The following is a 13,177-nucleotide window of genomic DNA, read 5'->3' on the forward strand; positions in this document are numbered from 1 at the left end:
TCTTCAAAATTCATGGAGAACTTCATTATTCCAGAATAAGAAATATGTAACAGACCTTCAGACCTCTGGACTTCTAAGGTCACTACGAGTCTGAATTTAAGCTCTAAACTCTAAGAGGAGATGAATTAATGGATGAATAACCTGAAATATGGAATTCACACAACTGTACCATTTCTTTAAAAAAACAAGTAAATTAGTCTTAAACAATTTACCAATTATCATCAAGAAAAAAAACCACCTTACTGGGAATGCAGGAACTTAGGCTAAGAAACAAAACTATGCAAAACTGAAGCAGGAAACACTCCTAAGAGACATGTGCCCAGAGCAATTAGGGAGCACAAGCCACAAACCACCATGCATACATTTCAGACAAATGAGTCAGCTGGTCAGCAAAAGGTCCTATCCACCCTATATCCTCTGTGCAAGTCTGAGTATCTTCAGTAGACTGAGCATGTGGGACAATTAAGTTAACTAAAGCAGCTTAAACCCCACTGGCTTTCTATAGTGCTTGGCTCCTAAATCATTTAAGCATTTTTGAACATGTTCCTTATTGGCCTAGCACACAACTATTCAGTTGAGACAAAACTTCAACTGAGAAAGAAAATTCTGTGTCTGGATGTACTTGCAATTCACTCAACAAGGACAGCATCAACATTTCACAACACAAGTTTGATTACAGTTACAAAGAGTAGAAATATCTGTCAAAGCATAACAAAGTTGTTAAATAACTTTAAAAAAGGATGACAAAGCAAGCCTAACTGATGTACTAAAGTCATCACAATGTGCATTTCAAATTGCACTGAGATACTAAAGAATACAAAGCAAGCTTTCTCAGTGCATTAAAAACACTGCATTTTATAAATTATCATTTAGTTTGTTTAGATTATGGTTTCAGTGGACTGACAAAGGGAAAAAAAAACAAAACAAAACCATGTAAGTTAGCATTAATGAAACCCTGTGACTGCATTTAAATAACAAGCATGGGACTCGTGGAATTTGGACTTTCTCTCTCCCCTGGAGACTTTCCAGAATCTTTCCTATCCACTCTACATCTGAGGAAGCATGCTTTTGTTTAGGCAGGATCCTCTGGGCATGATGAATTGAAAAACATTACTTCTTGCTAACAACACCCTAACAAATCATCTTGATCCTTAACGTGACCTACTGTGAATAAACTGTTTACAATTCCTACCTTTGCCCAGCTAGTTGTGGCAATCAAATAACATACAGTATATACTCTAGCATCAGACTTGCAAATGCAGGGGAGGAACTCGGGATCTTCCAGGTTTCCCATGAAGTACATGACAGTTTCATGGTAAATTCAAATCATGGTATGAGATTTTTAAAAGGAGATTTCTGAAATTTCCTAATGCAAACTGTGACATCGCCTTTGCCAGAATATTGATGCGCAGAGATTGCTCAACTGGAGCTCAGTTTCAGGAGGTGTCAGCTCCTACTGCTTTCTTTAGATACATCATTCTTTGCTTCAATCTGCATGAATAACGACTGGAGACCCAGCTGCTAAACCAGCTAGTCCATCTGTTACCCCCTGTTAATAAATGTATTATTATGTTCACTCTCTCTAAAAAGCTCATGATTCACTAGGATTGTCTTTTGGGAAGACATCTACTGAAGTGCACATATAAATGTGGCTGTGGTTCCTATCTTTAGTAGCACAGACATATTACTCAGTATCTTTTTGGAGTCTTTTCTGCACGATGGTAACATGAAACTGGTCCTTGAGGAGGAAGTTTTTCAGTTGAGACTGCTCTAGAAAGCTTAATAAGATTCAAAGTCAGGGGGCCATAACAAATCCTAGTGTCAATCCAACGTTTTTGTCAGTGCAAAATCTGACTCTTCCATACCTCTCACTATGATGCTTTGTGTTCAGAACACGAATAATCCCAGGCAGCGCACAGCTACCACCAGTCTAAAAATACACAAATTAGACACAAGATCACAAATGAAACTGCTGTTTACACAATTATAACCAAAGAGATAATTCTAAAATACAGTATTCAGGTACACAGGTTTTAAAGAGTACAAAATGTCATAAATTTTTCCTTTAGTACAGTTAGGGTCATTGCTAGGACAACAATCCTGGAATTCTGCTATCTTGTTTCACAAAAAGAGAGGACTGATTCAGTGTTTCCAACCCTCTGCTTATCTGCAGTTAATGAAATAAAATTTCTTTCCGCTTTTCATTTGGTGAAACAAGTCAATTACATTCAACGGAGGAACCCCTCAACTCCTTTCCTCATAAGCCTTGATGTGGAACATCCATATGCATCTCTTTAACATGGGAACTGATGATTTGTTTCTTAAAACACAATTTCATGGTTCCAGTCATACAACACTTAAGGCAAACAGAGAGCACCTGATGAGAGGCCACCTGACTGGGGACTATTTGAGACTATACTAATGGATGAAAATAATGATAAACCAGAGCAAATAGCACAGCCAACTAAACAGATCTGTCAAACTCTGCCAAACTTTTCCATGACCGTGTGACAGGAGATACCAATACACCCACAGACTTTTCTTTATATTCGAGTAAATCACAGATTAACAAAATCCTCAGACATGGAAGTTTCAAGCTCCTCTACAAAGGCCGGTGATGGGGAGCTCTGGGGCCAGGTAGCACTGTTCGGCTCCCTAGTTGCCTAACGCCTGCATAAATAAATCTTGGCATCTGATTGAGACACTCACAGATACTGTTATAGCAGTCAGTAAATTACAAAATCAATTTTAAAAATTGTCCCTTGATTGAAGTTAACAGTCAAAGAAAACATTTTATGAGGAGGTGTTGGTTTGGGTTTTTTTATTATTTAAATGGGTTGAGGTTTGGTCAAGTGGAGTAAAACAAGACTTGCAGCAAGTCACAGCAATGGGAACAGTTTCTCTTATAACTATCCTTACAGAAAGCTAGTAAAGCCTTGTTAGTTAAAAACTACTTTTGTCTAAACTGAACTTTCAAAGTCGCTTGAATACACCGGCAATCTGAAACAACACCAATTTCTTCACAGGAAAAATTAAACTTGATACTTGTTTCTGAGAAATAAATGTTTTCTAAAAAGATATTTAAAATCTGTGTAACACGATGGCTTATGTTCCTGTAATTCCCATGTCAAGAAATCTTTTCCGCTCAGGTTTGCAAATATACTAAGTCCTAATTGTAATGCTTAAAATAAAAACTATATGTATTCTACAGCTTTCTTAACGAATGTTCAAGATTCATTATAAAGCCATATATTCAGTGGTATTATTTCTTCCATTTTGACTCATAGTAATATTTAACGGGAAATCTAACTGTGTCAGTCCAAACCTGTGTTTATGATCTTTCTTCAGTCCACCCTGTTTCTTTTACAACCAGAGGTTTATGGGTCTATACAAACTGCTGTCATTCCTTTAAAAAGGTTTTTGTTGCATGGCTGTCTAAATTGCAAATACAAGAAGCATCCTCAGTATTTTCTACCCAGTATGTGTGAACAAAACTTGACATTAGGGTGGGTTGACAGAGGAGCTGCATTTATATAATTTAGCTGGGATAAGTGCAGCAATACAGGTAAGTTATCAGTAAGTGCAGCCATACAGTTAACATTGTCCCAGCAGACGCTACTACAGGACCAGCTAATGTACATTTAGTCTTTCAGATATTCCCTTTACAGCTATTCTAGATGGTTCTAGACTATTTACAACATTCTAGACAAGCAAGGAGTTGAGTTTTTCAAACACTGCTTCCATTTATTCATATATAATCACTATGGAAACAAGTTTGAGAAGTGACACACATAAACCCATCAAAGTTGGCACAGATTATTGCTTACGATTTATGTATTTTGCCTACATAAGAAATATGGATGAACAGATTATTTTAAAACCTGAGAAGAACATCACAATGATCGATTTTTTTTTCTACTACAGTACAAAGGCAATGGGCATTATCACTGATCATTTCACTGTATCAGCGTGCACAGTTAACATTTTCCTCACTGCTTTATTTTGGACTGCACTAACCTTTACATCAGCCTTGGCAGATTTTTTCGCAGACACCGCTACACTATGAACTGCAGCTATCACAGCACCGTGTTTTCAGTAGCGCCCCGAGGACCACCCTGCCTATCTCCTACAAATATCTCCAAATACGCCTTCACCCCCTCAAGAAACTATCCACCCTTAACACCCCGTGACAAATCCGCATGATCAGCTAGCTGCTGCCTCACACCCTGCCCCTGCCCACCGCCGGGGCCACTTTCCACACCAGTCCACGCTGCAGGACCCGGCCACCATCTTGCCCCTCTCCTCACGGCCCCGCCGCCGGCCGCACCCCGCGCTGGCCCCCTCGCCGCCCAGCCCGGCCTCAGCTCCTTCCCGCCCCTCACCAAAAGATGAGGGAGAACTCAGGGGGTGTTTTGCCTAGCACGGAGGTGCAGGGAGCCATTTCGGAGAGGGGGACGGAGGAAGCTAACCCCGCGGCCCAGGCGCCTGGACCCGGCCGCCTCCCCCCGCCCGGGGAACGCGCTCTCCCGTCATGCGGGCACTGGGGCTTTAAAAATAACCGACATGGCGGGGGGGAAACGCAGCCATGACAAGAAGCCGCTCTGCCCGCCCCAGCTGCTGCCGCATGGCCCGGTCTGTGTCCCTCAGCCCAGCTGCCTGACCCCGCACCCCACCGGCCGGGGCCGCGCGCCCCTTCCCGCCAACCCCCCTTCCCGCCCCGCCGCGCTCCCCCCGCCCTGCACTGCAGCAGGGGCCGGGGCAGGAAACCCCGTGCGCAGCAGCCGACGCGGGGAGGGGGGCAGAGCGGGAGGAAGGAGCCAGGCGCTATCACGCAGTCAATGGTGCAATATCCTTCCGCGCTCTGAGGAAAAAGTAGTTCCACGCTCCCCTGGCCTCGCGGCCCCGTGTGGCTCGGAAGCTCCTTTCAGAGTATCTCAAACAGCGGGGTGACGGGAATCTCTCGGGAAGAGGGCTCAATCCGGAGGGTTTCATGCTTTTTTCCTTGTGGCGTGATGTGTATATCCATGCGCAGAGCAGAGCGAAACGAGTCCGGCGGCGGGCGGATATATAAAGCGCGCGCCGCGGAGGGCTTGCCTTTTCAGTTGAGGACAGAGCTCCTGTTTGGAACATGTCAGGCGGCTCCGCGGATTATAGCAGGTATGGCGCGGCGTGCGGAGGCCGCGGCCCCTTCCCTCATAAGGGGGGTCGGTGTATTGGGCCGGGGAGGGGGAAAGAAGGGAGGTGGCGGGGGAGGAGGGGGTGCCTGCGCCCTTGAGGCGGCGCCTGGGGGGTGGCTTGGCGCTGCGGCCAGACAGCGCCTGGCGTCCCGGCCCCTCCCGGTTCTAGATGTTTCGGCCCTGTCTCTCCCCTTACTCCCGGTGCAGCGAGGATTTAGTTCGGTTCTTTGGGGCTTGCCTTACTGTTCTCGATTTTTTTAGCAACCCTCACCCCTTAAAAAAAGCTATTTTTAATTTAATTGTACTCGCTGATCTAACCCGCAATTTAAAGGTTTGAGCGTGGATTTGAGCTCAGGGTGTGTTTTTTCGTAAAGGTCTCTTCCCCCGCCCGCCTTCGGCCGTTGGTTCGCCCTGGCTCCGCGGGCCCGGCTGGGGGCGAGACCATTTTTTTTGTTGGAGGGGGGAGGGGCGCGGCCCCCCGGCGGTCGCCCGGCGCCTTCCTCAGCCTGCGCGCAGCGCCCGGTTTGCGCAATCCCAGGGGTGGAGTTCTCGCGAGAGCGGCGGGGCGCTGAGGCGGGGCGGGGGCACCGCAGCGCAGCCGGCATCCGCCTCCCCCCGCCCCCCCCGCCTGGCGCCCGGCGCCGCAGCGGAGCCAGCTCGAGTGCGCAGCGGCAGCCGCGGCCCCGCTCCCTCCCCGCAGCTGCGGGCCCGGCGTGCGGAGCCCCGCCTTCAGCAGCTGCCTTCCGTGAGGGTGGCGCTGTGCGCCGCCGCATGCGGGCCGGGCCGCGCCGCCTCGCCCGTTGAAGAGGCAGGGCCGTTTGTCCGGCACCGAGCCGTGTTTTTCTGGTGGGCTTTTTTTTTTTTCCTCTGGAGCCTGAAATTTCGCTGGGAGCTGCGCTGTGGCTTGAAGGCTGGGATGGTGTTCTGTCGCACTGAGAGCTGAGGGCTTGGCTCTGTGGGGCCCGAGCCGGTGGGGAGAGGGCAGGATTTCTTCCGTTGTTGGCAAAATATCAAAGCACCTGCTAGAATGATCTTTCACGGGTTCCAGATATGGCTTTTGGCAGCTTCTGGTGTCAGTGTGCCTTCTGCGTGTTAGTTGCTACTGTGTTAACAGCTTGTTCTTCTTGGTGACAGAGACCATGGCGGCCCAGAGGGAATGGACCCCGATGGTGTCATTGAGGTAGGTGAATGTGAACGGACTTGGGAATTCAGTCGCTAATGGAGATGGGTGTTGGGTCTAATACTATTTTTTCTTCCTTATTACAGAGCAATTGGAATGAGATTGTGGACAATTTTGATGATATGAATTTAAAAGAATCCCTTCTAAGGGGAATTTATGCTTATGGTTTTGAGAAGCCTTCAGCTATTCAGCAGAGAGCTATTATTCCATGCATCAAAGGTATGCAGGTGACTCATTTGTTACCGACATCGGATGATTAGGAAAGCGTTGTAAAACGCTTATTTTTATTAGTGTGTGATAATGCCTATTTTTAATTCTTACTGAACAAGTGATGTGATGGTATACCATCTTTCGGGACTGACCTGAAATGGAGAGAACTCTCTAATACTGATCACTTTTTTTCAAAGTGAATAAAATTAAAACTAAAAACATGAATGACCTGTGTGGGAGCAGTAAATGTGTATCCTACTTTTTTTAGGGTATGATGTGATTGCTCAAGCTCAGTCAGGTACTGGCAAGACAGCCACATTTGCTATTTCCATCCTGCAGCAGTTGGAGATTGATCTCAAGGAGACCCAAGCACTAGTATTGGCCCCTACCAGAGAACTGGCTCAACAGGTATTGATAGAGTAGTTAAAAAAAAAAAAGATGCTTGTGTGTTGCATAGGTTTCAGGTTTCACAACTGTGAGACAACAGACTTAAGGGGCTGTAACCAGTATCCATTCAGAACCCTTTTTGTTTTGAGTTTGGGGGATAGAAACTGGCTTCCATTCCACAAGTTTCTCTGCCTGCTTGAAAAGTCAGGTTGATGCATGTGGAGGGGATGCTGGGGCAGGGATGCTGGAGCCAGTTGCGATGCTGTGTATAGTTCTGAGGAAGCATCTTAAGTACAAAAACAAAACGCAAGATAATTTCATTAAAGCACAGTGTTCTGAGTGGAAACAAACAAACATTTTGGGGAAGCTATTTGAACTTGCGTGCAGTTGTGCAACATGAAAACTGCAGTGTGCATGCAGTCACTTGATTGTTCTTGTACCTTTGTGATGTTTCCTGACTGAATGTTACTGCATGTCTGCTTTGCCTTCAAGGCTTGGTATTTTGTATCGCTAAGTGGGAGTGTTTAACAAAACTCACAGGAAACTTGATTTTTAGAATGAATGAATGTCAGTAACGCAGGGTCTTAAGATGAAATGTTGAACAGAACTTAAGAGTAGGAAATTATTATATACAATTTGCTGTCTTTTTCAGCTAGAATATACTGAGATGCCAGTGCTACAGTTTTCTTCACAGTAAAACTAAAATGAACAAAGTCAGACAAGAAAGAAAAGAAAAAAAGGCAGATCAGTGAAATTGAAACCTCAAAGTAGAACAAAGGCTGCATCTTCTGATCAGAAGATACTGGTGAGGTGAAAATTTAAAGCCTGGCATATAGCAGCGCACTAGTACACTCTTGTGAACTTCCTGCAAGTGCCTAATCTGCAGGCCTCCGTAGTTAAAAACTTGAGTTTGCTTCTGGAGGCCCTGCTTTAACTTTATAACAGCAGGTGCGTGGCTGTTACTACTTCAGCTAGTTCAACTAGTTAAGGACAAAAATTTGACTTAAGTGCCCCTCTGACTTGAGCTTTCTAGTGAACAGTAACAAGCAGTTGGGTAAAATCATTAGCAACTCTTTTGTAACCATTAAGAACTGCATAGTCCTTGTTCACACTCTGTTTCCAAAGTCCATAGCACCAGTGATAATGGGGCTTAATTTTCAATGTACCAGGAATTACTGCTAATGGAAGGGTTTTATTCTAGATTCAAAAGGTAATTCTGGCCCTTGGAGACTACATGGGAGCAACATGCCATGCTTGTATTGGTGGTACAAATGTTCGCAATGAAATGCAAAAACTTCAGGCTGAGGCTCCACACATTGTGGTCGGAACTCCAGGGCGTGTGTTTGATATGTTAAACAGACGCTATCTTTGTAAGTATGAATTTAATTTTGCTCTTGATGATAATTTCCAATATAAATTTCACACCCAGTAAGTGCTTCAGTAGTGTGCTGGCTGGCATTGTAGACCCTTGTGCCTGTAAAGCTTAGCTCTAAAGGAGAGCAGCATTTACAAAAGTGTTCAGTGCATTTCTGAAACTTCATGAAATTATTTCTGTTTTTAAATAGCACCTAAATGGATCAAAATGTTTGTTCTGGATGAAGCTGATGAAATGTTGAGCCGTGGATTTAAGGATCAAATTTATGAGATCTTTCAAAAATTAAGCACAAACATTCAGGTACGCAGATTTGATTAGTGTAGCTGAGAACTGCTGAATTTTCTCTAAATCAAAATTGGTGTCCTAGGTATGTGCTAACACCAGTAATGTGTTCCAGGTTGTGTTGCTATCAGCTACAATGCCGATGGATGTGTTGGAAGTGACCAAAAAGTTCATGAGAGATCCCATACGTATTTTGGTTAAGAAGGAAGAACTGACTCTGGAGGGTATCAAGCAGTTCTACATTAATGTTGAAAGAGAGGTTGGTATCTGTTGTACTTGCTCTGGCTCAAAGAATTAAGTTCTCCTACCTTCTTGTTAAAGCACTGTACTAAAATTACAGAAACTGAGGCTGAGCTTTGGTTTCTGTAGTAATGCTAGTAGAGTACACGCAAGAAGAAGAAAAACTGTGCACTGGATCAAAAATGACTAGGGTGGACCTCTTTCTTAATGTCCAGTGTCCTGTGTCTTGAGATTTGGTGCAACAACTGATTCGGAGACACTGCGTAGTGTCCTGTTGCAACTTTACAGGTTGTATCAAATGTAATTGCATGCTTAATTGGTTATTGCTTTTGAGTTCTACTCCTGATTTGGCACTCATTACATACTGAACCGTCAGTGGTATGATGCATTCCCAATCTTCTTTGTTCAGGAGTGGAAGCTGGATACTCTCTGCGATTTGTATGAGACGCTGACTATTACACAGGCTGTTATTTTCCTGAACACAAGGAGAAAAGTAGACTGGCTTACAGAGAAAATGCATGCCAGGGACTTCACAGTCTCAGCTCTGGTAAGAAGTGATGTTTACAGCTTCTGAAATGCCATGTATGTACTGAAAAATCATGAGCTGTATTTGAGTGAGAAGCAGGAAAGTTATAATATAGCTGTGCAGTGCTGTATTATCGTTCCCCCTGCTTAAAGAAAAATGCTTCCTTCTATCCCTACCTGCTTTGTTTCCACGGCAGGTAGGGACGCTGGGTTCCATACATCCCTTTGTGTTTTAAAGGATATTCCAGTCTGGTGTATTGGAACTAATAGTAATTAGCAACTTTTTAAACTCTACAGCATGGTGACATGGACCAGAAGGAGCGTGATGTTATCATGAGAGAGTTCAGATCAGGATCCAGCCGAGTCCTGATCACCACTGACTTGCTGGTGAGTATTAATCTTACAACTGAACACACTTCTGTGTAAACCTGGTGCCAAAAGCTTCATAATTCAGTGAAGGTTCTTATAGCCTGAACTATTTGGAGCTTCTTGGAAGAGCAAAGACTGCGCTCCACTATGGACTACACAGTTGTAGTTCATGACTAACATGTGGTCGACAGAAGCATGGGATAAGTAAGTTAACCTGCAGCCCGTGGCTGGCATTAAAGACTCTGTATTGCTTTTCAGGCTCGTGGCATTGATGTACAGCAAGTGTCGTTGGTTATAAATTATGACCTGCCGACCAATCGTGAAAACTACATTCACAGGTTAGTTAGTTGGCTCTGTCCTTTTGTTGGTGTGCTGCTATGTGGAGTGTCACATCCTCTACAGAAATCTGCACAGAACCTCGCTTGTGTTTTTCCCCCTCTAGTCCTTGGCAAGAACGGGAGGTGTTGTGCCTATATTTGTACAGGAAATGAAAAAAAGCCAGCAGGAAATAAAACTGGATGTGGTTTTGCTTTAAAAAAAGCCCTGATTTGCACAGCTATGGTTCTGAAACAGGGAGGAACACAACTTCTGGAGAACAAAACAAAGCACTGGGAAAACTTAGATGTGTTGTGAGTTCAGTGATGGCTGATCATCCTTTGAGATGTGGGGAAACTGGCAGCTACTGAACTACCATTTTGTCACGCAGGCTGTGGAGTAGGATGAGAAAAAGTGGCACAGCGTCTCGAGAGCAACATGAGCTCAGTCTGTAGGTCCTAGCTAACCTGTGTCTGCTGCTGCTCAGTGACTGACCAGACCTTAATACTAAGCAAACTAGTCATAGAGGATTGACGGGACTGGCTTTACGTGCTTCTGGTGGCCCAGCTGTGTTCACGTTTCGTGTGCCTTGTTTGCTCTTGCTGTGGCTCCTCTTACAGTGGGATTCTTTCCTCTGGTGTGTCTCTTCTGGCAGCAATTTTGAGTCTTGCCTGCCCTAGGTTTAATTATAGTGACTGGAAGTAAACTGCTTTGTTACTTCCTATAAAAAGACAATAAATACAGGAGTTGACAGCAGCAGTTAAATGACACAAGATGGTGCTGATGTAATTTAAGATGTGGATTCGTAAGCAGCACAGTTTGAATAAAGAGCAAGTTGGTATTTATTTTGTCATGATCGTTCGCTGTGTTTTGTGAGCCACTTCTGTGTATTTAGCTCTTGCTGACTGGGTGCTTTATTGTACAGTCTGCAGGAAGGCAGACCTGCTGGGTGTGACTAAACTGCACACTGTGACGCAGATAGCGGCTGACTTGGGCTTACACAATAACACAGCTTGGATTTTTGTGTTTAGAAAACAAACAGACTGTAAGTTTTCCCACTGGAAACAGTTACATTGAATTAAAACTCAGTGCTGTTCCGTGTTACTGGATAGGATTGGATTAACTTGGAACAGCCTCGTACCTTCTGTCTGCCATGTGCTTGGGGTTGGACGTGTGTGGTATATGGGTGTGCTGGTTGAGCAGAGGGGAGGGAGACTGAGCCAGCACTTCCTGCCACAGTACATGTCATTAATTATCTTACTTTGCACCCAAAATAGTGATGTTTTCTGCTCTGCGCTACTCCATAGGATGGCTGCTGCTTCTGTCCTGGTGGCACCAACTGCTAGTTTTTCCTGACTAGATGTTACTTCGGTAGCAGCTGGTCTTGTAAATGCAGCGTAACCTGGCCAGTGGCAGATGAAAGAGCAGCAGTTAAGGAATCAATCTCGCAAACATTTTAAGCAGCTTAGCATTGTTAACTTGTCTTTAAATGTGTTTTCTCTTTGTGCAGAATTGGCCGGGGTGGTCGCTTTGGCAGAAAAGGTGTGGCTATAAATTTTGTCACTGAAGAGGACAAGAGAATCCTGCGAGACATTGAGACTTTCTACAATACTACAGTGGAGGAGATGCCGATGAATGTGGCTGATCTCATTTAATCCCCGGGATGAGGTGGTTTTGAATGCAGTGCTCGCTGTTGCTGAATAGGCGATTCACGTGCATCGTGCTTCTTTCTTTGGGGATATATTGAATCTTGTCTCAATGCTCATAACGGATCAGAAATACAGATTTTTGATAAGAGAAGCGACTTTTTGTCGTGAGCTCTTGTGGGGAAAGCCATTGGCTTTATCCACTTTAGGGTTAGACTGTTGGGGTTGGGTGGAAAGTCATGGGGTCTGTAAATTTTTTCTTTATTAGAAATTTATTTCCTAGTTCCATAGAAGTGGTTGTGTTAGATGTTCTTTATCATTTAATAATTTACTTATGGACTAAAAGATATAAGTGCTGCATAAAGTCAGCCAATTACGTTAAACTAGCCTACCTTCCCTTACTGTATGTACTTACACTTCAGACTGAATTGGAAAGGCCTTTCAAAATTTAAACTTTTATAAGAGCATTAAAATGCATTTTTGTTTCATATGTATTTATTCAATAAAGTATTTAATTAGTGTAAGTGTGATCTGGACCCTGTTGCTAAGCCCCAGCAAGCAAGCAATCATACTATTGTCTTAGTTAGGGTTAAACCCAGTAAAATTTGCCATATTGCACATGTCTTAATGAAGTTTGAATGTTCAATAAAATACTTCTATATTCACTTAAATTGTAAATAATTGCTTCTTGGTTAGAGAGGGGTGCCTTGCTTAGAAGGGAGGAGGATGGTGGTGTCTGACCTGTCTCAGGTTGGGAGCCCTTCAGGGGAGCTGTGGGTGGTGGGGGCCAGACCTGCTGTGCTTTAGCAGGTCCAGGGCTCCTAGGTGAGTCCCGGCTCTGTCAGTAATTGCAGGGCTTGGTTTTTGAGTAGTAAATGAGCTTGGAGTGCCAGGGGCTCAGACCCATCACACGGGGCAATCATAGACATGTGTCCACACCACTGAAATAAAATACTCCCCTCAGAGCAGAAAATGGCTGGCTTAATCAGTACTGGCTTGATTAAAAAGCCTACTCTGCTGCATTATGCTTGCTACCAGCCCACCGTTGGGGGGTGTGGTTTTTTTTTTAATTGCATTGAGGAAGGCAGGGACAGTGGTAAAGATACTGAGACACCCCAGAGAAGGATGGTCTTCAGGCAGGTAACACTTTAAAAACTGGCTTTGTTAGCAAGAGCAGAATGAGATGCTCAAAAAAGCAACTTCTTCAGAACATAACTGACCTTTGTCACACCTTTTTTTCTTCTTTGTAGCTTGAGTGAGGTAAAAGTGTTGCAGTACATCTAGTAGAAAGTGATTTTTGCATCATTACAGCTGAGGAGTCTGATGACACAAGATGGAGGTGGCATAGGACACCCCCTCAGGAGCTAGGTGCAGCCTAAAGCTTTGTATGCAGTGAAGTGATGGTTCCACCACATCAGCACTCCAAACCCAAGCAGCATGGCCTGAAAGGAACAACTCGTCCTTTCTCTGC

The 13,177-nt window shown here is 44.3% G+C and overlaps 1 protein-coding gene and 3 non-coding genes across 4 annotated transcripts; all 4 read left to right on the forward strand.

The window, feature by feature from the left end:
• The first annotated feature begins 5,020 nt into the window (after positions 1-5,020).
• Positions 5,021-12,371, forward strand: EIF4A2 (eukaryotic translation initiation factor 4A2). Its single transcript, XM_005235539.4, has 11 exons — positions 5,021-5,157; positions 6,312-6,357; positions 6,444-6,576; positions 6,836-6,975; positions 8,156-8,324; positions 8,520-8,629; positions 8,727-8,870; positions 9,261-9,398; positions 9,674-9,763; positions 10,004-10,083; positions 11,571-12,371. The coding sequence occupies exons 1-11, from the start codon at positions 5,129-5,131 to the stop codon at positions 11,713-11,715; spliced, it is 1,224 nt and encodes a 407-aa protein (XP_005235596.1). The 5' UTR covers positions 5,021-5,128; the 3' UTR covers positions 11,716-12,371.
• On the forward strand, positions 6,684-6,754 carry LOC114011607 (small nucleolar RNA SNORD2). The gene has a single exon (XR_003553584.1). It is a non-coding gene; the product is annotated as a small nucleolar RNA SNORD2 (small nucleolar RNA).
• LOC114011606 (small nucleolar RNA SNORA81) lies at positions 8,918-9,098 on the forward strand. Its single transcript, XR_003553583.1, has one exon. It is a non-coding gene; the product is annotated as a small nucleolar RNA SNORA81 (small nucleolar RNA).
• LOC114011603 (small nucleolar RNA SNORA63) lies at positions 9,471-9,597 on the forward strand. The gene has a single exon (XR_003553580.1). It is a non-coding gene; the product is annotated as a small nucleolar RNA SNORA63 (small nucleolar RNA).
• Positions 12,372-13,177: the final 806 nt, after the last annotated feature.

Source organism: Falco peregrinus, chromosome 12, assembly GCF_023634155.1.
Source record: "Falco peregrinus isolate bFalPer1 chromosome 12, bFalPer1.pri, whole genome shotgun sequence".
NCBI classification, from domain to species: Eukaryota; Metazoa; Chordata; class Aves; order Falconiformes; family Falconidae; genus Falco; species Falco peregrinus.